Source organism: Pelophylax lessonae (assembly GCF_965119305.1).
Source record: "Pelophylax lessonae genome assembly, chromosome: 10".
Classification (NCBI taxonomy): domain Eukaryota; kingdom Metazoa; phylum Chordata; class Amphibia; order Anura; family Ranidae; genus Pelophylax; species Pelophylax lessonae.
This window is the reverse complement of record NC_138777.1, coordinates 166,745,050-166,770,685: the sequence shown is the minus strand read 5'-3', so window position 1 is coordinate 166,770,685 and position 25,636 is coordinate 166,745,050. Positions and strand designations below refer to the sequence as shown.

The 25,636-nt window shown below is 46.5% G+C and overlaps 1 protein-coding gene across 1 annotated transcript in view; it reads left to right on the top strand.

The window, feature by feature from the left end:
* Window positions 1–25,636, top strand: part of LOC309566004 (protein lin-54 homolog) — a gene marked incomplete at both ends in the record, with an annotated part of 127,388 nt that overhangs the window by 38,819 nt on the left and 62,933 nt on the right. The window contains one exon of the mRNA XM_082271023.1: window positions 16,612–16,703. Within this exon, the coding sequence (XP_082127149.1) occupies window positions 16,612–16,703 (92 nt within the window). The remainder of the gene's footprint in view (window positions 1–16,611; window positions 16,704–25,636) is intronic.

Here is a 25,636-nt window from a genome sequence, read left to right as displayed (position 1 = left end):
CTATAAATTGGTCTAAATCCATCCTTATGCCCCTCGACCCGCTAGGAGCACCCCTCCTGGCCTGTGCAGACCAAATTGCTGTAGCTAACTCCTTTAAATACCTGGGCGTGAGGGTCTCTCTTGAGCCCTCACACTGTCTCCAAATTAATCTTAGTCCATTGCTGGATAGACAAAAAATAAAAAGCCTAGGTTGGTGTAAGCTCACCCTGTCTGTAGTGGGCCGAGTAAATTTAATAAAGATGTTCTGGGCACCGCAACTTCTGTACATCTCTCACAACTTGCCTATGTGGATCTCTAATAAGTGGTTTAAATGCAGAGACTATCAATTCAAGGATCTCATTTGGAGAAGGAAAAAGGTTTTAGCTTAACCACCCTGCAGTATGGCAAGGATAGAGGGGGCTCTGCAGTCCCACACCCGAAGACGTATTTTATGGCATCCCAGATACAGCAATTTGCTGGCTGTTGTCAGTGAGTCACTGATGACCCTATAGTTAGACTGGTAAGCTCATCTAACACTAGCTTGCCTGTCAACTCTCACTTGGAGATGGATCTACCAAGCCTCCCCTCTTCCTCCCCTACAGCAACTATTCTTCAAAAGGTTTGGAAGGCCATGAGGAGGCACTCCATGTTACGGGTCCTTTGGATTTTACCCCGATATGGCATAATCCTGATTTTCCTGAGCTTTGTAGGTTAACAGGTTTCTCAACTTGGCAGCAAAAGGGTATTTGGTTTTTTCATCAAGTCTTTAGGAGCACCACCCTAAAGGCATATGACCACATGTGCAATAAATTCTCACTATCTCCTAGGCAATTTTACCAACACCTTCAGTTTAGACATACGTTGCAGATTCAACAGCGAATCCTTAATTTGACTACCTCTAATTCAGTCCTGGTGACTGAGATTTTACATTCAAATACTCGCAAAGGTTTAATCTCTCATGCTTGTATGAAACTTCTATCCTCTATCCAAGACCATACTAGACTGAAATGCAGAGCTTGCTGGGTGATGGATATTGGAGAAATTGATGGTGATTGATGGGACATGGCTCTGGAAGCAATCCCTATAACTTCCCTATCCTCCTCCCACAAGCTCTCACAGCTATTCATTCTCCATAGAGCTTATCACACACCTGCTATGTTGTTTGATTGGGGAAGGAGAGATACGCCGCTATGCCCCAAATGCAATGTACATAGAGGCGATTTTTTTTACATATTGTAAGGGGTTGGCTCGGTAGCGGGTGTGGGTGACCCCTTGGGTGGATTTGCTACACAGAGAGACAGCCGAGGAGTGGTTGAAAACAACGGTCTATGGTTTATTCTTCCAATTTGCTGGAAACAAGTGCAAGCATCCAAACAGCATAAATCAAATAAACATAAAATAAACCCTGGCCACTTGGGGCGTCTACCTTCACAACACAGGAACCTACCTAAGGAGTCTGTCCCAACCTACTGTTGGGCAGACACTGCTGGTAATACAGCAGAAAACCAATAGTCTTTGTTTTCATTTCACACAGAAAAGTCAACAACACCTCACCTTCAGAAGTCTCTCAGCTCACTGCTCTCCTTAACGCACAAAGCCTCAGGATGCAGCAATCAGTAGTCATCCTCTGGATAACTTATAGAGGCCTTAATTGCCTCATTCTGAATAGCTGAAGCTTTCCAACGTCCTTAAACCTTTCTGGCTACCTTCGCAGCCGACACCTGATAGTAATTGGTGAATTGTCTAAACAAGGCAGAAATGTATCTCCCGTCTGTGACAACACCCGCAGATTTATCTGAATTCCTGTCACATACCCCCCCTCTTGTTTCAACCCTAGGGTTGGGACATAGGTTGCCAGGCATGCATGCACTCGTGACAAACCATCTGCATTCCCCATTTTAACACCGGGGCGATGCGTTACCACAAAACTAAATTCCTGAAGGGCCAGGAACCACCTATTTATTCTCCTATTGGTCTCCTTGTTCTGTGCCATCCACTTCAATGGGGCATGATCCATCACCAGTTCAAACTGTCTACCCAGGAAGTAGTACCGGAGAGAATCCAAAGCCCATTTCACCACCAAACACTCTTTCTCAATGGTGGCATAATTCTCCTCATGGGCCTTCAACTTTCGGCTGAGGTACATAACAGGTTGTTCTTCCCCTTGATAATCTGGGACAGTACAGCTTCTAAACCCACATTTGACGCATCTGTCTGAACCACAAAGTCCCCTGAAAAATCAGGCGAATTTAAAACTGGCTGACTACATAAGGCCTGTTTTAAAGCCTGAAAAGCTTTTTCTGCTTCGGGAGTCCATTTGATCATGACAGACTCCTTCCCTTTGGTCAAATTGGTCAGGGAAGCAGCCTGTAGGCAAAATGGGGAATAAAACGGCGATAATAACCTGCGATCCCCAAAAATGCACGAACCCATTTCTTATTGGTGGGACGTGGCCAAACCTGAATAGCCTCAACTTTGTTTATTTGGGGCTTGATTAGACCTCTTCCAATGGTATACCCCAGATACTTCGCCTCTTCTAGCCCAAGGGTACATTTTTTTGGATTGGCTGTAAACCCGGCTTTCCAGATGGAATCCAACACAGTCTGAACTTTTGGTAAGTGTGAGTCCCAATCCTCACTGTGAGGACGTCATCGAGGTATGCGGCAGCATAGGCTCGATGAGGCCGAAGGGTCTTATCCATGGTGCGTTGAAATGTGGCGGGAGCATTCTGTAACCCAAAAGGCATCCTCCGATATTGGAAAGATCCGTCTGTAGTTACAAATGCTGTTTTTTCCCTGGCCGACCCCGAGAGAGGAATTTGCCAATAACCCTTGGTCAGGTCTAACGTCGTCATGTACCAGGCAGTGCCTAGGCGATTAATCAGTTCATCTATGCGGGGCATAGGATAGGTGTCAAACTTAGTGATTTTATTCAGGTGGCGAAAGTCATTACAAAACCGCCAACTTTCATCTGGATTGGGCACTAAGACAAAGGGACTGGACCAATCACTATTTGACTCTTCTATCACCACCCAACTCAAGCATTTTTTTTACTTCCTGGCAAATCGCCTCTCGCCGGGCTTCTGGAATTCTATAAGGCTTTAACTTGACCTTATCCCCTGGTGTGGTGATAATGTCATGTTTAACTCCGAAGACCCAACCTGGCAGGTCTGAAAACTTCTCCCTATTACGGAGCACAAATTCTTTAACCTCCTGTTGCTGAGTTTTGGACAGAGTCTCCGCTATCCCAACTTGAGGGACAGCCAGGTTAAATGGAGCAGAAAATCGAGTAGTCTCAGCGACCAGGGACTCTCTATCCTTCCATGGTTTTATTGTGTTTTTGTAAATCAAGTTGCGCTAAATGTGATCTATGGAGGTATAAAGTCCACAAAAGTCCCAATATTGATGACAGATGAAGAAGTATCCTGGGTAAGATCCTGAACCCAACTCCCTTAAGAGTGTATGCTTACCAGAATAAGGTAAGAATGAAGCGGATAAGCTTTATCTTGTCACTTTGATAGAAGATCCAGGTCCGTGTGAGCAGTGAACTCAGAGGTCATTGGATCATGAAAAAAATATAAACAAACGCAATAGCGTAAAACCCAACAACTTAGTGTATTATCACCATGAGTGTGACTTGAAAAAGGAAATTGGGAAGTGTGTAATTAGAGCTGGCACCAAGATAGCTTAGTAGAAGCAAAAAGTTGAGGGATAAATAACCCTAACAAAAGAAATGCGGATAAGTGCAAAAAATGTTCCAGTTGGAGTTGCCTCTTACCAGACAAAAATATTAAAAAGCCCAAGTGAAGGATAACAATATTAAAGATGTGTATTGGACCATCACCAGCTAGATCAGCCTCTTACCGAATGAAAGTTAAAGCAAGTGTGTAGAAATCAATCCAAGTGACACAGGATGCAATACTAGGAATCACCAATAGGGGTCGCCTCTTACCAGATATTGGACTCAGTCAAGCTTGTATGGTAGTCAATAGGCAGGGTCCAACCATGAAATATGGGACAAATCCTCGATGTACAAACGATCCAAAATACAGCCAGTAAACCATGAACAACGGTACTCGCAATGGGACACACCCGGGATGATCAGATCCGGGGACCTGCTGAACGATCCTGTGCTGTGTGGCAGTGTCTATGATACAGGTGCCGGTTGCTGCTGTAGGTGGCGCAGGCTCCCTGGATGGGCAGCCCTGCAGATGTCTGTGTACAGCGGGGTCGATGAAAGCAGTGACCCGGAACCGGAAGTGATGTCAGCGACCTGTCAGTTCCTCCACAGGTCGCTGACATCACTTCCGGTTCCGGGTCACTGCTTTCATCGACCCCGCTGTACACAGACATCTGCAAGGCTGCCCATCCAGGGAGCCTGCGCCACCTACAGCAGCAACCGGCACCTGTATCATAGACACTGCCACACAGCACAGGATCGTTCAGCAGGTCCCCGGATCTGATCATAACGGGTGTGTCCCATTGCGAGTACCGTTGTTCATGGTTTACTGGCTGTATTTTGGATCGTTTGTACATCGAGGATTTGTCCCATATTTCATGGTTGGACCCTGCCTATTGACTACCATACAAGCTTGACTGAGTCCAATATCTGGTAAGAGGCGACCCCTATTGGTGATTCCTAGCATTGCATCCTGTGTCACTTGGATTGATTTCTACACACTTGCTTTAACTTTCATTCGGTAAGAGGCTGATCTAGCTGGTGATGGTCCAATACACATCTTTAATATTGTTATCCTTCACTTGGGCTTTTTAATATTTTTGTCTGGTAAGAGGCAACTCCAACTGGAACATTTTTTGCACTTATCCGCATTTCTTTTGTTAGGGTTTTTTATCCCTCAACTTTTTGCTTCTACTAAGCTATCTTGGTGGCAGCTCTAATTACACACTTCCCAATTTCCTTTTTCAAGTCACACTCATGGTGATAATACACTAAGTTGTTGGGTTTTATGCTATTGCGTTTGTTTATATTTTTTCATGATCCAATGACCTCTGAGTTCACTGCTCACACGGGCCTGGATCTTCTATCAAAGTGACAAGATAAAGCTTATCCGCTTCATTCTTACCTTATTCTGGTAAGCATACACTCTTAAGGGAGTCGGGTTCAGGATCTTACCCATGATACTTCTTCATCTGTCATCAATATTGGGACTTTTGTGGACTTTATACCTCCATAGATCACATTTAGCGCAACTTGATTTACAAAATTTCTTTAGGGTGTGGTCACACTTGAAGTTGCTGCTTGTTCGTTTTATTCCTCTAGCGCGGTTAATCCCCCCTTTTTACTTCCATGATTTTAACAAGTTCACGTGATAGAGCTGCTCAGGTTTTCGTCTTCCCGGTTGGCTAATTTTATAATTCACCACCCCCATTCTCTCCAACACTTCATAGGGACCCTGCCATTTGGCTAGGAATTTACTTTCGACCGTGGGGACCAGCACCAACACCCTATCACCAGGTGCAAACGAACGGACCTGGGCCCCACGATTGTAAATCCTTTGTTGAACCAACTGGGCTTGGGCTAAATGTACCTTCACACTTCGATGAGGGGAACTCTCACTCTCCCATGTTTCCCTGGCAATGTCCAGTAGGCCCCGGGGGTGCCTCCCATACAGTAGCTCAAACGGAGAGAACCCTGTGGATAGTTGGGGAACCTCTCTTATGGCAAACATCAGATAAGGGAGCAGATAATCCCAATTCTTTCCGTCTTTATCCACCACCTTCCTCAACATTTGTTTTAAAGTTTTATTAAACCTCTCCACTAACCCGTCTGTTTGAGGGAGATATACTGGTGCACGTAATTGGGTCACTTTCAGGAGTTTACACAGTTCTCTGGTCACCCTAGACATAAACGGAGTGCCCTGGTCAGTTAGGACTTCCTTAGGAAGACCCACACGGCTGAAAACCTGAAATAACTCCTTGGCAATGGTTTTAGCAGAGGTATTTCGGAGAGGAATCGCTTCTGGGTAACGGGTGGCATAGTCCATTATTGCCAAGATGTGCTGGTGCCCTCTAGTGGACTTCAGTAAGGGCCCAACCAAGTCCATGGCGATCCTCTCAAAAGGGACCTCGACAATGGGCAGGGGTACCAACGGACTGTGGAAATGTGGCGTGGGTGCAGTAATCTGACACACTGGACAGGAAGAGCAGTACAATTCCACTTCCGTAGTGATCCCAGGCCAATAAAACCTCTGGGTGATTCTCTCCCGGGTTTTTTCTGCTCCCAAATGTCCCCCAAGAATGTGCCCATGGGCCAGTTCCTAAACCATCTTGCGGTACGGTTTAGGCACTACCAGTTGCTCAAGGGTGTCCTCTATCCTCTGTGACACTCAATATAACAGGTCCCTTTCAATAATGAAGTAAGGGAGGGCAATCCTCTCGTCAGGGTTAACTAACTCCCCATCTATCTTCACTACATTCTCCCGGGCTCTTAGCAATGTGGGGTCCCTCAATTGCTCAGTGATAAAATTTTCTCGGTGCACCTCGAGGTCATCAAACCCTATCGGCCGCTGTTCCTCTTCTGAGGTAGCAGGCTCCTCCCTAGGGACTGGTGTTTCCCCTGCTAAGACTGAGAACGGAAACTCAGGAGAATCCTCCCAGTTAGAGGATTCTGGAGTAGATGTTTCAGGCTCAGAAGAACCACCTACTGGGGAATCTGGGCAATCCCAGAGTTCCCAGAACTTTGGGAAATCCCTTCCCATAATGGCGTCATGTGGCAGTTTGGGAACTAAACCAACTTGGTGACACAAGTTACCGAGGGAGGTTTCAAAGGAAACCGTAGTCACCGGATATTCTCGAGTGTCCCCATGTACACAAACTACAGCCGTTTTCCTAGGATGTAAGGTTTTTCCCACCACTAGATCACTTTTCACTAAGGTGACCAGGCTACCTGAATCCAACAATACCACAACATCTTTACCATCTAAGCACATTCTATATAAAGGTTTCTCATTCCCCTTTACTGCAGTGCATGTGGTTGCAAAAAGGGACTGTCGTCTCTCTGTCAGAAAGTCACACTGCATGGGTTCATCACCCGCTGGGCAAACCGCTGCTACATGTCCCTCTTCCCGGTAACAAATCAACCTTCTGGTCCTCTCCTGTGGGATGGGTCTTCCAAGCCGCTCTCGCCAAACATTAGCAGTAGTCCCGATAATACCTCTAGTTGCTCTTTGGTTCCTCTCTCCACCCCCATCCCTTGATGCAGTTTTACCTATAGGTGGGGTGGGTCTGGTCTTGGGGGTGAAAAGTCTGTGCGTCTCTGGGGAAAGAGGTTAAATTCTCTGTTGTTAGGTACCTTTTGACCAGGTATACTAGTTTGTCTGCGGTTTCCGGTCCACCATGGCTCACCCATTTCTGCAGGGTGTTAGGAAGAGACCTAAGAAATTTGTCCATGACTACTCGTTCTACAAGGCAGAAATGTATCTCCCGTCTGTGACAACACCCACAGATTTATCTGACTTCCTGTCACAATATGCTGTGCCCAAAACTTATGAGGTATTGGAGACCATCTCCATACTTCCCCAAGTGGCACAGGGCATATACACTATGATAACGAGACTGCTGTACTTGGCTAGGAAGCTGATAGCCAGGTTTTGGATATCGCCTACGATACCTTCCAGAAAGAAATGGGTTGAATATGCTAACTCTCTCCTACTCAGGAAGCAACTGGCTTATCTCCATCCAAATGCGTTAAAGAAATGTACTCATGTGTGGATGAGCTGGCTGGATTCTCCTGGCCTTGCTCCTACACAATTAGTACTGGATAGACTATTACAAATCTGAGTGAATATAGGGGTTGATTTACTAAAGGCAAATCCACTGTGCACTGAAAGTGCACTTGGAAGTGCAGTCGCTGTAGATCTGAGGGGAAGATCTGAAACGAGGGGAAGCTCTGCTGATTTTTATTATCCAATCATGTGCAAGCAAAAATGCTGCTTTTTTATTGTCCTTGTGTAGGGGGTCAGCCCCTTGAATGACTTAACTCCATTACACTGTACTTCTATTGAGAAATTCCCACAGACTGTCATGCATCTTTCAGCCACCAGATGTCACTGTTGTTGTTAATGAGAATAAGCCACAGTTGTTGGTGTTTTTCAAGTGAAGGGATCTTTTCTGCAAAGGAGGAGGAAACAGGAAGTTCCTGGGACGGTGTGGTGTTCGTCTCTCTATGGCTGTGCTGAGCTGTGGAAAGGTACTGCATGCTGTGGCCTTGAGAGGGCATATAGACTGTATAATCCAGGGACAGAGCAACAGGATCTTGCCAGAGGAGACAGAGCTGAACTGTGGTACTACGGACTGCAGCTGAGAACAAGTGAAAGAGAGGAGAGAACATCCCAGAGCACCTCAAGCAAGTTACAGAGCAAGGGGCCAGACTGCAGTGACCTCCAAGTGACAGAACAAGATAAACAACCTGCAAAGAAACCCAGACCAGTGCATAAGAGACTGCAGCTACAGACAGCAAGGGACAGATCCAGAGACCTGACTGCATCCACCATCACAGAGACTGAGATAAAGCAGCTGTACCTACAGAACTGTGAGTGTGCACCGGTGCTAACCTGTGGCAGGGCATAGAGCAGGTTTCTGTAGACAGAGCGTTGCAGCAACGTGTCCCGGTTAGCGGGAATCAGATAGGATCATATAGCAGAGTAGCCTGTATTTCTGTGTGTGCGTTGGCGGGAGCGCCATTTTAAGTATCACATTGCAGTTAACTTTGCTGTAAACCTATGTAATCTGTTATTACTGTTAACATCATTCTCCGGCCATTATACTCTGTTGGTTAATAAAGCCGGTATCTGCTTCAGACTCTCTGTCTGCTGTACCGTACTTGAATTCTGCATTGCGGTCCTCTACTCCTCTGACCGCTACACTTGCATGTCACCTCAGATCTACAGCGACTGCACTTCGAAGTGCACTTGAAGTGCACAGTAGATTTGCCTTTAGTAAATAACCCCCATAGCCTGTTTTATTGCTAAAGAAGCTGAGATACCCCACCCACCACTGATGTTCATTAAGTTAATATGGTTCAGAGCCTTTCTGTTATTACTTCAGAAAAATCGAAAGAAATAGCATTGTGCATTATGTTTACTTTATTGGTGAGAAATAATCCTTCTGAATATCACCTTCACACTCTAGTGTATTTACGCATTATCTTTCCCATGCTGCCGGATATGTGAAATATACGACCCATAGTTATCAGTTATGGACTGTTGGAAGTGTTCTCTGATTAGGGACTCATGTGGATATTGCACACTACTATCTCGATATCACCGAATTGAATGCATCTTTTGTTTTTCTTTTATTTTCTCTCTTTCGAGCTTACGAAAGATATGTTTTTGTTGATACATCTTTTTGTAAGTTCTAATGAGTGTGACATTTGTTTGTCTTATGTTTGACTTAATAAACAAAGAATTTGAAAAAAGAAATGGCATTGTGCATAGATTACTACACTATAGGCTCGTGTTGTTCTAATTTATTTTTCCTTTGTTGTTTGGTTTCTCTCTCTGTTTTACATTCTGTATTTTTATAATGTATGATTTATACTGACCATTCTGCTCCTGTAATGTGTAGATGCCTTTCTCTTTTATATCAATAAAAAAGTTTGGATTAAAAAAAAAAAAAAACTGCAGGCATCCCAACCTGCCAAAATTCATTTTAGGAAGGTGGCACTCCGTGCCGCCTCCCCTCTGCGCCGCCACGCCCTTCCTGTGTTGCCGCCCCCCCCCCCCGCACTAATTGAACACAACTAGAGGGTGATCAAATTAAATGGAATCAGTATACAGAGGTTTACTTCTTCTGAGAGATATTAAAGAAACACTCTAACCACCATGACCACTTCAGGGATTTGAAGTGGTCATGGTGGTAGGAGTCAGAAACACTGCACATGCTGGGATATTTACTGTTTTGTGCTGGGGGCTAGTTGCACCCCTAGCACATATGACTTAGGCAGCCAGAAAATGTCATGTCCTTATTCATACAAGACATATTATGGCAAAATACAACTAGTTATTAAAAAACATATTGCAACAATTTACACACGCTAATGCACATACATTCTCTACTTATTTTGCAGACTGCTGGTGCGGTTACTGCTGGCGGGTACTGCTGGTGCGGTTACTGCTGGCGGGTATTGCTGGCAGTTACTGCTGGTGGGTAATGCTGGTGGTTACTGCTGGTGGGTACTGCTGGTGGGTAGTGCTGGCGGTTACTGCTGGCAGGTAATGCTGGTGGGTACTGCTGGCAGGTAGTGTTGGTGGTTAATGCTGGCGGTTACTGCTGGTGGTTACTGCTGGCGGGTACTTCTGGTGGTTACTGCTGGCTGGTAATGCTGGTAGGTAATGCTGGCAGGTAATGCTGGTGGGTAATGCAGGGGGGTACTGCTGCCACTGCTGGCGGGTAATGCTGGTCATGTGGGGACTGCTGGAGGAAGCAGCGGCTGCAGTAGAGAGCAGAGCCGCTGCTTCCTGTATGGCTCCCTTCACAGGTGAAGCGCATTTCATATCACTCCTCCTGTGACAGAGCCGGAACTATACAGGAAGCAGCGGCTCTGTCACTGACTGCAGACATCCTAAGTCTCCCGTGGCAGCCGGGAGATCGCACTGCACTTGCGGGTGTCCGTGAGCCGCCGGATAAAGACAAGAGACTCCCGCAAGTCACGGGAGACTTGGGATGTCTGAAACTGCAATTTTAAAACAATATAATTACTATCAAATTTTTCCTTTGTATAAATACTTTGGATGTCACAGTCTATCTGAGAGAAGATAGCAGAGAGAAGGCTTGTAGTGCGTGGTTTGTTGCCCAGGAGAGGCTAAAAAGCTTTTATTGACCCTACTTAGCTGTAGGGGGTCACATTACACCAGGTGAGAATATTCCTGGGGGGGGTCACTTTATGGTGACTCATTGTTTTGCAATTCGAGCACCAATAAGGTGTGGAGGGAGTAAGAAACACTATTTTGTGGATTGCATCCGTTTGAAGAAGGCTGCCTCTTCAATTTGCAAGGACACTTCTCTCTTTGGACTGCACTGATTTGATGTAGTTTGTTTGACATCTGCTATATTTATTTTTTCAAAATTTTTACATTTATCTGTTTTTGTTATTAATTGTACACAGTAATATATTGAGCATTATAGCTCTGCACATTTTGTTAATATTTTTTAATGTTGTTAACAATTACCTTTCCATTTCAACCTGTAATTTTTCAATGTCACTTTCTACCAGTATGGTAACCTGGAGTTGTTTTGTACACCCTTTGTGTATAAAATGCCTCCAGAATTGTAACATTCTTCTTGTGTGATTGGCTTACTGCTTTTCTAAGAAGTCTTTGCACTAACCACTTGCCGACTGCCGCACGACTATATACGGCGGCAGTCAGCCCCTCACAGGCAAAGTGACGTATGGCCCCCCCCCCGCGATCGCCGGTTACACCGGGAGAAAGGCAGGTGGCTAGTGTAAACAAAGCCGCCTGTCATTCTCCCCTGTGTAACAGCAGAGATCACACGGTCCTGCTATGTAGGACCGTAGATCTCTGCTGTTACATCACTAGCCACATCCAATCACAGTAAGAAGCACGCCCCTAGGGACACACTTAACCCCTCCTTCTCAAATAAAGTTAACCCCTTCCCTGCCAGTGTCATTTTTACAGTAACAGTGCATATGTATAGCACTGATTACTGTAGTAATGTCACTGGTACCCCCAAAAGTGTCAAAAATGTCAGTCAAGGGTCCGATCTGTCCGCCGCAATGTCGCAGTCCCGCAAAAAAAATCGGAGATCGCCGACATTACTCGTTAAATAAAAACAATAAAAATGACAAAAATCTTTCCCTTAGTTAGTAAACGCAATAACTTTTGCGCAAACCAATCAAAATACGCTTTTTGCGATTTTTTTACCAAACATATGTAGCAGAAAACAAATTGGCCTAAAATGTTAAAAAATCTAGATTTTTACATTTTTTGGGGGGGAATTTCATATAAAAAAATGTGAAAAATATTGTTATTTTTGCAAAATTGTTGCTCTTTTTTTGTTTATAGCGCATGATCAAAAAATCGCACAGGTGATCAAATACCATCAAAAGAAAGCTCTGTTTGTGGGGAAAAAAGGACGTCAATTTAATTTGGGTACAGCGTCGCACGACCGCGCAATTGTCCGTTAAAGTCACGCAGTGCCGAATCGCAAAATAGGCCCTGGTCAGGAAGGGGGTAAAATCTTCCGGGGTTTATGTGCAAGTCAAAGTTTAGGCATCCCTGCAATAGAAGTTTCATTTTTGGTGAGATACTCTAAGGCTTTTATACACCGAAAGGGATATAGACGGTGCAGCTTTCCTCATTAGAACACTGAGTTTTGCTCAGTTGGTTATAATAATGCCCCGTACACACGTGCAGATTATCTGCAGACTTTTGTCTGCAGACTTACCTTTTCTATGTAGTGCAAGGGCCTGCCGGATTGCATACAAATTGAAAGTGTTTAGGTTTGACCTCATATTATATGGTTTTGGTAAGTCTGCAGACAAAAGTCTGCAGATAGTCTGCACGTGTGTATGGGGCATTAAGTCTGACTCAGTTCAGGATCTGGAATCTAGAAAGGACACTGTGAAATGTGTAGCTATTTCTTCAGAGCAGAGTAAGGTAGGAGTCTGCAACAAGGTTTGTGAAAATCCTTTCATTAAATACAGTATATAATTCATCTAGAGGGGATTGTATATTTCTAAAGTAAACTAGACCTCTACTTTAAGCTTAATGTTTAGTGTTAGTGGTTACTATCAGAAGTACCCGTGACTAGGGTTGAGCGGACACCTAGATGTCCGTGTTCGACGGGTTCGGCCGAACTTTAAAAAAAAGTCCGGGTCCGTGTCCCGGACTTTTACCGAACTTTTCCCGGACACCGAACCCCGTTGAAGTCAATGGGGACCCGAACTTTAAGGCACTAAAATGGCTCTAAAACACCAATGGAAAGGGCTAGAGTGCTGCAAATGGCAGCAAAACGTAGTTAAGAGCATGGCAAGTGCTCTGCAAACAAATGTGGATAGGGAAATAACTTAAAACAACAAAAAAAAAAACAGAAAAATAAAACAATGTTCTTCATCTCTGAAGGACGAGGCCCATATGGAGTAGGAGGGAGGTTGAGGTGGTGGTGGATGTGGCGGTGTCATAGGCGTGCGCACAGGGTGTGCCTGGTGTACCTGGGCACACCCTAATCACCTAGGGCACATAGCATTATCGCTCTGTTTGCCAGTGAGGAGATGGGAAAGATCTCCCTCGCACCTGCTCTGCTCTATTTCTCTTTGCCAGCAGGGAGAGTAATGTATCGGGGCCATGTACATGTAGGCAAACACATGCATGTGTATTTCAACTTTGGGGTGCACACCCTAATGCAATAGGCTGCGCACACCTATGGGCGGTGTAGGTGGAAGCGGCGGTGGAGGAGGACCAGGGCCGGATTAAGAGCATCATGGTCTTGGTGCTGAGGATTTTGAAGGGCCTTAAGGGCCGTGCCTTGGCATGCACCCAGAGGAGGAAGGGTGCAGCCATGCATGCCTAATTCAACATGGGATGCTGTCTCTGAAGCCCATAAACACATCCATGCATCGGCAACTGTCCCTCCTTGTCCGGCCTTCGCGCTGTGTGGGGAGGTTCTGAGGGTGCTGCCTGGGGAAGCGAGCATAGAAGCCAGACTTCTGTGTTTACAAGTGACAGAAGAGCGGTCACAGTGAATATGGCCAACCCGGGGCCTATATAAAAGGTAGGGGCCTGCATGGAGCTGCAGCTCCAATAGCCCCTACGTTAATCTGGCCCTGAGGAGGAGGACGAGGTAGCCAACACTGCTTCTTTTCACAAATTTTAAATGAGGGTACACCCCAAAAGAGTGAGAAAGAGCAAAAATGGAACAATGGCTGGGTAAGGTCGGTATCCATTGCTATTCTGCACAAGGTACGGAAAAGTCCCGTGGGATCCATGCCTGGTTCATTTTAATGAACGTGAGCTTGTCCACATTGTCTCTGGACAGACGGCTGCGCTTGTCTGTTATAACACCCCCAGCCGTGCTAAATACCCGTTCAGATAATACACTGGCTGCAGGGCACGCCAGCACCTCCAAGGCGTAAAGGGCAAGCTCAGGCCATGTGCCCAATTTGGAGACCCAGAAGTTGAAGGGGGCAGACCCGTCATTCACTACATGTAGGCGTGTGCACACATGCTGCTCCACCATGTTGGTAAAATGCTGCCTCCTGCTAAGACGTTCCATATGAGCTGCTGGTGCTGCTGTTTGTTGTGGCGTGCTGACAAAGCTTTTCCACATTTCGGCCATGCTAACCCTGCCTTCTGAGGTGCTGGCGGTGCCCTGGTTGAGTTGGCGACCTCCTCCTCCTCCTCCTCTGCCTTGTGCTTCCACTGTGGCCCCGCTGTCAGATGGGAATGCCAGCAGCATCGCGTCTACCAGCGTGCGCTTGTACTCGCGCATCTTGTGATCGCGCTCCAGTGAGTGAATTAAGGACGGTACGTTGTCCTTGTAACAGGGATCCAGCAGCGTGGCCACCCAGTAATCAGCACAAGTTAGAATGTGGGCAACTCGGCGGTCGTTGTGGAGACACTGCAGCATGTAATCGCTCATGTGTGCCAGGCTGCCCAGAGGCGACGAAAGGCTGTCCTCTGTGGGAGGTGTATCGTCCGTGTCCTCTGTATCCCCCCAGCCACGCACCAGTGATGGCCATGAGCTGGCCTGGGTGCCACCCTGCTGTGAACATGGTTCCATCTCCTCCTCCAGCTCCTCCTCATCCTCCTCATCCTCCAGAACTGTGCCCCTGCTGGACAATTGTGTCCCTGGCGTTTGTGTGTGCAGGGACCCACCCTCGGAGCCCCTTGCGAATGACTGCCCTGAAAGCCTTTGAAATGTTACCTCTTCATCCTCCTCCTCCTCCTCCTCATCCTGTGCCACATCCTCTTCCATCATCGCCCGAATTGTTTTTTCAAGGAGGCATAGAAGTGGGATAGTTAAGCTGAGAACGGCGTCATTGCCACTGGCCATGTTGGTGGAGTACTCAAAACAGCGCAACAAGGCACAATATATGCAAATGTCAAATATGCAAACTATGCCGCAATTTAATGTTTTTTACACCAAAAGGGTGTGTATTGAATAGCGGAATAGGATAAAAAACTGTGTATCTCACACGTACAAACACAGACTAGGCCCGATTAAATTTTTTTCAATGTCACTTTCCCACAAAGGTTTTGTTCACTGCACCCCACAAAGATTGTGTTCACTGTACCCCACAAAGGTTTTGTTCACTGCACCCCACAAAGATTGTGTTCACTGTACCCCCCAAAGATTTTGTTCACTGCACCCCACAAGGATTGTCTTCACTGCACCCCACAAGGATTGTCTTCACTGCACCCCACAAAGATTGTGTTCACTGCACCCCACAAAGGTTTTGTTCACTGCACCCCACAAAGATTGTGTTCACTGTACCCCCCCAAAGATTTTGTTCACTGCACCCCACAAGGATTGTCTTCTCTGCACCCCACAAAGATTGTGTTCACTGTACCCCCCAAAGATTTTGTTCACTGCACCCCACAAGGATTGTCTTCACTGCACCCCACAAGGATTGTCTTCACTGCACCCCACAAAGATTGTGTTCACTGTACCCCCACAAAGGTTTTGTTCACTGCACCCCACAAAGATTGTGTTCACTGTACCCCCCAAAGATTTTGTTCACTGCACTCCAAAAGGATTGTGTTCACTGCACCCCAAAAAGATTGTGTTCACTGCAGCCCACACACAGAAAAATGGATGTGGATCACTGACACCTGCCTATCTCCTATCCCACACCACACAGCAATATCGATTGTAGTTTGTAGAACACACTTTCCCTAAAATTCAGCAGACTCTGTCCCTAACAGGATTGAGAAGAGATCGTAGATCAGGAGAACTAAGTGCAGACCACACCCCACACAGCAATATCGATTGTAGTTTGTAGAACACACTGACCCTATAATTCAGCAGACTCTATCCCTAAAATGCCTACAACTCGCCCTGCCTAAACACTCCGACCTGTCCCTCAATTCTATCCGGACACAAATGTTTTTTTCCTGCCTATCTTTCCCTAATCAGCAGCCAGCACGTTGATGTGTGCTCTGTCCCTGATCTAAGTAGCATAATGACGCCGCTGCGGCTGCCTCGAACTTATAAAGACTTGGTCACATGCTTCAGACGGCCAATCACAGCTACTGAGACATTTGCAGGCATGGCTGGGATGGCTTAAGGCACACCAGTTAAACGATTGTTGATTGGCTGTTGAAAGCCCGCCATGAAAAGAGCGCCAAAGCATGCAAAACCCGGAAATAAAACGACCGAACACAGATTTTTACCCGAATATACAGTAAAGTGTCCGTGTTCGTGTTCGGGTAACAAAAATCCAATTATTCGGTACGAACACGAATAATACAGTCCGTGTTCGCTCAACACTACCCGTGACTATTACTTTTTCAGTTGTAAGTAGTATAAAACACATCCAGTAAAAATAATTTGTGCCAAAATATATCCTGTATCTCTAGAAAGTTTAATGCCAATCAAGCCACTTTACATAAACCAAAAATTAATGTTCTGAAATTCCTTTGTGCATTACCAGGTGGATTATGGACCAATATATACTTGTAATTATGGTGCAGTATTTCAACCACAAGCAGATATGCAAGAGGACAAGCAACTTGTTTTTACAGGGTAAGACAAAGGGAGAAGAATAAACAAAGGAATATTGTAGTAAAGAGGAGGTCCCGCCCCCCCCCCCCCCCTAGGAAAGAATTAAAAGTCAGCAGCCGCTGCCATTGCCTGTAAAGGAAACCAACAGTGAAGCCTAGCAGCTTCACAGTCAGTTCCCCACTGCGTATGCGCGAAGCGCGCTGCACTTTGTGAATGGCCCGGCTGCGGTTGAAACAGCAGGGGGCCGAACTTCTGGGGGACCTCACCGAATCTTGCCGCAGCCAGGTCTCCCATAAGTGGGGACAGGTACCTGTCAAAAACAGGTACCCGTTCCCCCCTCCCCCCCGAAAGGTGCCACATGTGAGGGGGGAGGAAGCAGATAAGCGGAGCTTCCACTTTTGGGTGGGCTCCACTTTAACCAGTTCGGACTGCATCACGTAGATGTAATGCAGCAGGGCGGCCCCACTGCGCAATATCACGTACAGGTACGTGATTTGCGCCGCAGCTAGGGGGCGCGTGCGTGGCCGCTGTCCCAGTGGCAATCAGAATCAGTTCAGGACCGATCAGTCATCAGGTCCATGCCAATGATTTATGGCCTGGACCTGCTGATCGGTTTTGACCAATGGAAGAACCTCCTGTGCCCGTGTAATGTAAACACAGACACAGGAAATGAGGCAATCTTCCCCCCCTTGAGCCCTTTTAGGTTCCACCGAGCGAAGAGAGAGCATCTACAGTGAATGCACAAGCACTGCACTGACACCAGTACACGTAGGCACATATTTCACCCCCTGATTCCCCCCCCCAGGTAACCCTTTCACTCCCTGTCACAGTGCCACCAAGTACAGTGTACAGATATTTTACTAATCACTGTATTGGTGTCACTGGTGACACACAGTTAGCGTCAGCGGTAGTTAGCGTCAGTCCCAGATAGGTTTAGGGTACCCACCATATATTCTCTAATAAAGGTTTAATCCCTTAATCACTCCCAGTTAACCCTTTCACTCCCTGTCACAGTGTCATTAGTACAGTGTACAGACTTTTTTCTGATCACTGTATTAGTGTCACGGGTGACGTCAGTTAGCGTCAGTTATTGTCAATCCCAGACAGCATCAGATTTTCACCCTTTGATTGCCAGTAACACGAACACACATGCACACTATATACCTCCAGTACTAGTATAGTGTCTGAACAGATCAATACTTTGATCTGTTTAGAACTATACTAGTGTCCCCAATAGTATAGTGTTCCCAAAAATGCAGCGTTAGCAGGATCAGCCCTGACACCTGCCAGCCCCTGCATTTAGCCCCTCCGCCCAGCCCACCCACACAAGTGCAGTATCAATAGATCACTGTAAATTCCAATACACAGCACACAAATCCCGACTGGTAGCCCACCGATTCTGCAGTGCCCATACTTCCCTCATTCATTGGCCAACCTGGAATTCAGGTGGAAGCAGCGGATTTTACTCCCCTTGATTTTTTTTTAGCTGTTTTTCATGGAAGATCTGTATAGATGTATTGTGGACCAAAGCAATTTGTATGCTAATTAATCTATTGCCGCAAACCCAATTTTTAACCCTTGCCAGACAATTTGGCTGGAAACCTATAACTGTTCCCGAATTTAAGACCTTTCTGGGCGTATCCCTCAACATGGGCATTACTAAAAAGAGTAAGTTGCAGTCATATTGGTCTACTGACAAAATTCATAATATGCCCGTGTTTTCTGCTGCCATGGCCAGGGCTAGATATGAGCAAACATTGCGGTTCATGCATTACAACGTGACCCTGAACATGACCGGCTCACAAAATTCAGCCCCTCATAAACCACTTCAAACCAAAAATTTTCAGCCTCGTAAATTCCCGAAAAAAAAGTCTACGTTGATCAGTCCCTGATTAGGTTTTCTGGCTGCCTTGCTTTCAAATAGTTTCTCCCCAGCAAGTGTGCCAGATATGGGTTCAAGCTGTATAAGCTCTGTGACAGGGCAACAGGCTATACATATAGTTTCCTGGTTTACAAGGGAAAAGGGGGTAGCGTGGAGCCCCCCAACTGCCCAGACTACACAGGGAGCAGTGGCAAGATTGTTTGGGACTTGATGTCACCCTTATTCAGAAAGGGGTACCATTTATACGTGGAAAATTTCTACACAAACATGCCACTTTTTAGACACCTCTTTCAATTAGGACACCTCTTCCACTTGCGCATGCGGCACTGTGCGATCCCCCAACAGCTTGTAAATGCCCCACTTAGTCAGGGGAGAGAGCCTGCTTGAAGTGCAATTAATTGCTTGCAGTGAGGTGGAAGAACAAATGGAACGTTTTTGTTCTGTCTTCCATTCACGCAGATATGACAGTCCAAATTACTACGGCGACTGGTGTTGTCGAGGAGCCCCTCTGTGTCCACGACTACAACCGTAAAATGGGAAGGGTGGACTTCAATGACCAGATGATGGGGCAATACTTAGTTGCCCGTAAGGCCAGACTCTGGTAAAAAAAAAGTGTCTGTATACTTATTCCAATTGGCTCCTATCAACGCTTATGTACTATACAGAGTGTCAGGAAGAAGTAGATCCTTCCTAAAATTCAAGAAAGAGATCATCACAGCCCTTTTGTATCCAGAAGCTGCTGTGGCCCAATTTTCCCAATCAAGATGCAGTGAGCTGGCTGCATGAGAGGCTTTTTCCAGATGTCCTCCCTGGTACCCTTACCCAAAGAGTACCCCAAAAAAGATGCTATGTCTGTAGCAAGCACAGATACAGGCGTGACACTTGCTATTTTTATCCCTCCTGTCCTGGTGAACCTGGTCTCTGCATCGGTGACTGTTTCTGTCGCTACCACACACTAGTGGATTATTAGTAAAGGGTACAGCACGGAACAGTCTAGGGCACACATTCACACAGGGTCTCGAAAGATGTTAGATGGCTATCACATTTTGAGAGACCCTAACCTGGAACGTTTATAGTTACAATACAAGTGTAAAAAAAAAAAAAAAAAAAAAAACATAAAAAGAAATATAAAAAAGACAAAAATAGTTGTCATTTAATTGTTCTTAATGTTTTACTGTATTTTATGCTATACTGAAAAGTTTTATTGTTATTGTGTTTTATTGTTAACCATTGTTTGCTTTGCAGGTATGCCATTCAGCTGCAGCACTGATTTGTTTATATTGACAGCAACAGGGTTTGCTCTCACAATACGTAAAATCAGCAACTCCAGCACTGTAGGAGGTGATTTCACCACCACAGATAAAAAAAAAAAAGAGCATATATGGCGAAGCATAGAGGGTGAGGTGGACATAAAGGTGGATTGCCCCTATGCTTCGCCATATATTTTTTACTCTTTTTTTTTTTTTGGCACAGATTGCAATAACATTTTTTTTATTGAGTTAATGTTTTGATACTGTGTTTTATTGTTTGCTTTGCAGGTAAGCTATTCAGCTGTAGCACTGACTTGTTTATTTTGACAGCAACAGGGTTTGCTCTCACGATACATAAATCCGTGACTCCAGCGCTGTAGGAGGTGATTTCACCACTGCAGTTAAAAAAAAGCATATTTGCCAAAGCATAGGGGATGAGCTGGACACAGAGGGTGAATCTCCCCTTTGCTTCAGCATATATTTTTATTCACTTTTCTTGAAAGAGATTTCTTCATCCACATCGATCAATGTGAATGGAGCAATCTGTTAGGGGCTGAACAAAAAAAAGAACAGTGCATGTATGCCCATCATTATAAGTGGGTGGATGCAGGGTGGTATTCTAATGGTGGGCATACCACCGATTAATCAATGTGAATGAAGAAATCTGTTAGGTTTTCTTTTTTCATTCAGCCCACAGGCTGCATGAAAAAAAAGAACGTTTCAATTAATGCCCAACAAGGCCTTGCAACGTATTGGTATGTTGCTGGACTTTGAGTGGTTATACTGGAAGGAGGCCTGCAGGTTTAGACATTATCTTGGTTTTGTTTTTTCAGCCGGCGGTCAGCTTTCATGCAAAAGCAATCCTAGTGGCCAATTCACCGCTAGATTGCTTTTACAAGCAGTGGGAGAACCCCCCCCCCCCTGCTTCCTTCCATGGTTTTCTCCAGCTCTCCTGTCCCACCGGGGTTACCCGAGAATGCAGCCGGTGGTTCCATCAGCTTACCATAGAGCTGATCGGAGACCAGAATGTCTCAAATCATCTCTATGATCTAAGAAACCGGAAGCTACGAGCATTTGACTTTGATTTCGCCGGATATAAACAGCGCTATTGGGAAAGCATCTTATTACACTGATAAACAGGACAAATAGAGAGGGGGAATCCCCCTAACAGGGTAAAGGACAACAATAAAAAGTGACAGGTGAACTATAGGCAAAACGTGTTTGGGATTTTAGATAGAGTAAGAGAGGATCATAACCCCTGTCAGTTTATTTTTTGCCATCTGTATCCCATTAGGGAGATTTCCCCTCACTTCCTGGCCCATAGCCAAAACTGCAAGCGAGAGCAAATCCCTATAAATGAAGGGAATCTCTTAAGTCTTCCCCTCTATTACATTTCTGGGGAGCAACCTCAAATTTAGGATTTTCTTTTACTTTCACTTACAATGATAATGGTACACAGGACAAACAGAGAGGATGGACCTTGCTAACCGGGGCATAGACAGCAATAAAAACTGTCAGGGGTTCTAATCCCTCTCCTCTCAATCAAAAACTAAAAAAAAAGTTTTGCCTTTAGTTGTACTTTAAAGTAGCATGGGCTGAAGTGCTGCACTGACTTTAGAGCCCAATTGGAATGAAGTAGGCTAAACAGTGCAGCCCGACTGGGGGTGATTCTTCTTATGAAAATGTAATCACACCAGCGAGTTTCACATTTAAGTTTTTCCCACCTCAATAAAGTATAATTCTAGGTAAATCCTAACTAGTCTTTAAAATGCTCCCTTCCCCCTCCTCGCACCTATGTTGACTAACCTATGTAAGAAGATTACTTTTAGTCTGCTCCAGTTTGGTACCATGAGCCGGCTCCTCTGTGTCAGCCAGCGATTGCTACAAGGGAGAGAAGGGAGAGCCATCAGTGGATGGGCCAAGTGGTTCCAACAATGTGATCTGGCTCCCCTGTGTCAGCCAGCTGTGGCTGCAGGGGATAGAAAGGAGAGCCCACAATGGATGGGCCATAGGAGCTATGGGTGATGTCACCTGAAAAAAAGTGGCCTAAAAATAGGTGAGTATGTACATATTTTATTTACACAGATTAGTCTGTATTGGTGTTAGGAGGGGGAGGGAGCATTTTTAAGAGTAGTTAGGATTTAGCCTGGAATTCCATTTCAACCATGCAACTATGTTACTCTTAAAGTGGGAGTAAACTCCCTTGGTTGATTTTTACTTGTGGGTAGGCCTATGATAAGGCTTACCTATAGGAACATATAGGTATTTACTTGCGAAGCCGCTGGTGACGCCACTGACACATGTGCTCTGAAGGAACGGCATACCCATTCTGTTCCTTCAGAGTCCTGTGCCTTGAACAGCTGCTCCCTCGTGCATGTGCGGGAGTGGCGTCATTGGGGCTTGTCCAATCGAAGGACTAGAGCCCGCCAACCCGGAAGGAAGACCGGGTAAAGATGAAAGCCCTGTCAGCGGTGACAATGTGCTGCTGGAGGGCTTTGTTTTAAGGGAAGTTTCACATAATGAGCTAGTATGCAATGCATACTATCACATTATAACTTTGCCTTGCAGGTTTAAAAAAAAAAAAAAAAGCAGACAGTTTACTACCGCTTTAAATCCTTGAACAAAACGACAATATTTAAATATCTGAATGAATGAGCTTGTCAGGCCCAGACAAACTACAATGCTCAGGAGTGCCTATATTGTACTCTAGGATGAGGAATTTACAGGGAAGTAAAAATGCCTATTTTTCTCAGTCTATTGAGGTACACAGGTCCTGCTCCTTTGTGTTTTAGCCCTGTTTATTGCTTGTCCAAAAACTGTAGCATCATTGGGAGAGTTATATTGGGCCTGGCTCAAAGTTTTTACCTGTTTGCCAGTGTTCCCATCTCCTGTGGGCAGAAGTAGAACACAGCTGTATTAGAATTCCTAAATTGCTGTGCCCCTCAATGGACTTCAAGAAAAAGATTCTATGGTAAGTACAAAAATCTTATTTTCCTGGCAGTCTCCATGGCAGCCTACGTGTGGGTTAACCCCGCCTCCACTCCAAGGGTATAGGACCCCCCTCCCATAAATTTCAGCTCTAAGGTACAGCAGGTGTTTCTTTTTTGTCCTCCTCCAAGGACCTACAATTTTGTCCGGCTTACCTCAGGATACTTTGGATGGTGTCTGCATGTCCAGGGCCCAGCCACGAGTGACATTTGAAATCCCCCAGCTCTCTGCGGTTGACTGAAGCTTGGCCGGCATTCTCTGACAGGGTCTGAAGATTCTCATTACAGCTCTTCATGGCAGCGGTATTTGTGACTTATGTTTACCTTGTTTGTGTCTTTCTCTATCGCTAGCGGCGTTTGTTTGTAGCCCCAATGGCGCTGGAATGCTTCCTGCGTTCCAGCATTCCTTCCTCTTCCTCCTCTGCTGTCTGCGGCCAATCGGTGGACGCTTCTTGGTCCACCGATTGGAGTGCGTCGCGAGCGAAGCCGAGGCTTGGTACACGCATGCGCACTAGTGATCGCGGCTGCATCACCGCTGACGTCATTCCGGCGGGGGATTTAAGCAGCTGTCAGTTCCCCTGTACTTTGGGAAGTACTGTGGGCGTTGCGGCAGCTTCCCTGTGTCTCTAGATTCCTTGCTACAGGTATGTGCAACGGATGCTTGACTTGCAGAGGGGGGATGGAGTGTTGTTATCTTACACTATGTCACTATATTGTCCTGGTGTCTGATGTATATTACCTTTCTTTATCAGTCTGGTTGTTTGGCCTGAAGTATGGATCCTGCATCACCGCCCTCCTGTGGCCAGCCCTCTCATAACAGGTGGGTGCTGGCATTTTCATGGGGGGGCGGGGGAGGGCTAGCTGGTCCCTGTTTGATGGATAAATCCAGTGTCTCCCCGACTTTCTTTTTTTCCATCAGCTCTTCCAGGCCTGGTTTATCTCAAGAAAGAGACCCTGTCAGACCACGTGGGAGTTCATCCTCCGAATCAAAGCGCCATGAATCTCCATCAGGGAGTAGGCAGCAGGAGAGACGCTCTAATTCCTCCTCCAGACACCATACACAACGTCAGAGTCACCGCTCAAACCAGAGAGCTTGTTGGGGTTGTGGGGCCCATGTCCTGGAGGACAAGTCCCTATGTGAGCCATGTTTTGCTCAGGCAGCCGGTGAGAGGGAGCCTGAGGACCAGGGATTGGAATCCCTGGTAAAGAGGATAGTGCAACAGTCCCTGAAAGAATGGGGTACGGTCCCAGCACCTGGTCCCGCTACATCCAGTTTTCCAGCTGAAGCGCCGGAAGATCAAGGCCCCTCTCAACCGAGCATTACTTCTGCAAAATCATCTGACAGTGATTCGGAAGAAGAAGGGGCAGTAGGCGGCTTTGAGTTTGCCCTGGTTTCACCCCTGATCAGAGCCATTAAGGAAGCTCTAAAATGGGAGGATCCTGTGTCTCCCCAGAAAAAACAGCGGAAGTTCTTCAAGCACCTTGGCAATAAGCGTATTAACTTCCCTTCCCTCTCTAAATTACAAGAGGTGATCAGGGGCGGACTGACCAGTCGGGCATTTCGGGCATTGCCCGAGGGCCCGGGGGTCGGGAGGGGGGCCCGGCAGGGACGTCTTTCTGCATGGACACACTGGCAATTTGCCCTGGGACCCCACGCAGGGTGACAATATCCCTGATCTGATCTCCGAGGACGCTGCCGCAGCAGCTTTACTGTGCGCTGGACTGGTTGCTAGAATGGCCAGTGTCAGGGTCCGGACTGGTAGCAGGAGCGGTGCAGGGAGTGGATCCGCTGTGTCAGTGAGGGATTGGCATGGACCGTACAGGAGGATCGGTTCTAAGTAGTTACTGGTTTTCACCAGAGCCCGCCGCAAGGCGGGATGGGCATGCTGCGGCGGTAACTACCAGGTCGTGTTCTCTGGTAGCGGCTCAACCTCACTGACTGCTGATATAGGCGTAGTACAAAAGGGACAGGCAGAGGCGTAGTCAGACGTAGCAAAGGTCAGGGCAGGCAGCACAGGTTCAGAGGCGATAGTCGTTAGCAAAGGGTTCGGCAACAGGCAAAGGATTACACAAATAACGCTTTCACTAAGGCAACAAGGCAACAAAGATCCGGCAAGGGCTGGAAGGGGCAGGTCACTTATATAAGAAACAGGAAACAGGTCACAGGAAACAGGAAACAGGTCACAGGTCACAGGAAACAGGTCACAGGAAACAGGAAGGGAGGTTTGGACCAGGCACCAATTACTGGTGCACAGGCCCCTTAAATTTCAAACGACCGGCGCGCGCTCGCCCTATGGTGCAGGGGCGTGCGCGCCAGGAACCATGTGAGCGGGGAGCGGAGGAGGGAGCCGGAGCGGGCACAGGTGAGTGGATCTGGAACGAACGCTGCAAGCGCTCCGGTCCAGAAGCAGGGACCGGAGCGCTCAGCGTTACAGTACCCCCCCCCCTTTGGTCTCCCCCTCTTTTTGGTACCCAGAAACCTGAGGATGAGGTTACGGTCCAAGATATTCTCCTCTGGCTCCCAGGATCTCTCTTCAGGACCGCAGCCCTCCCAGTCCACCAAAAAATATCTTCTCCCCCTGACCAATTTAGAGGCCAATATCTCCTGAAGGGAGAAGACATCCGAGGTACCGGATATAGGCGTGGGAGGAAGATTCTTGGGGGAAAAGCGATTAAAGACCGCAGGCTTGAGGAGGGAGACATGAAAACAGTTGGGAATTTTAAGGGAGGGAGGGAGATGGAGTTGGTAACACTCAGGATTGATCCTCTTCTTGACCTTGTAGGGTCCCAAATAACGAGGACCAAGCTTGTAACTAGGAACCCTGAAGCGGACGT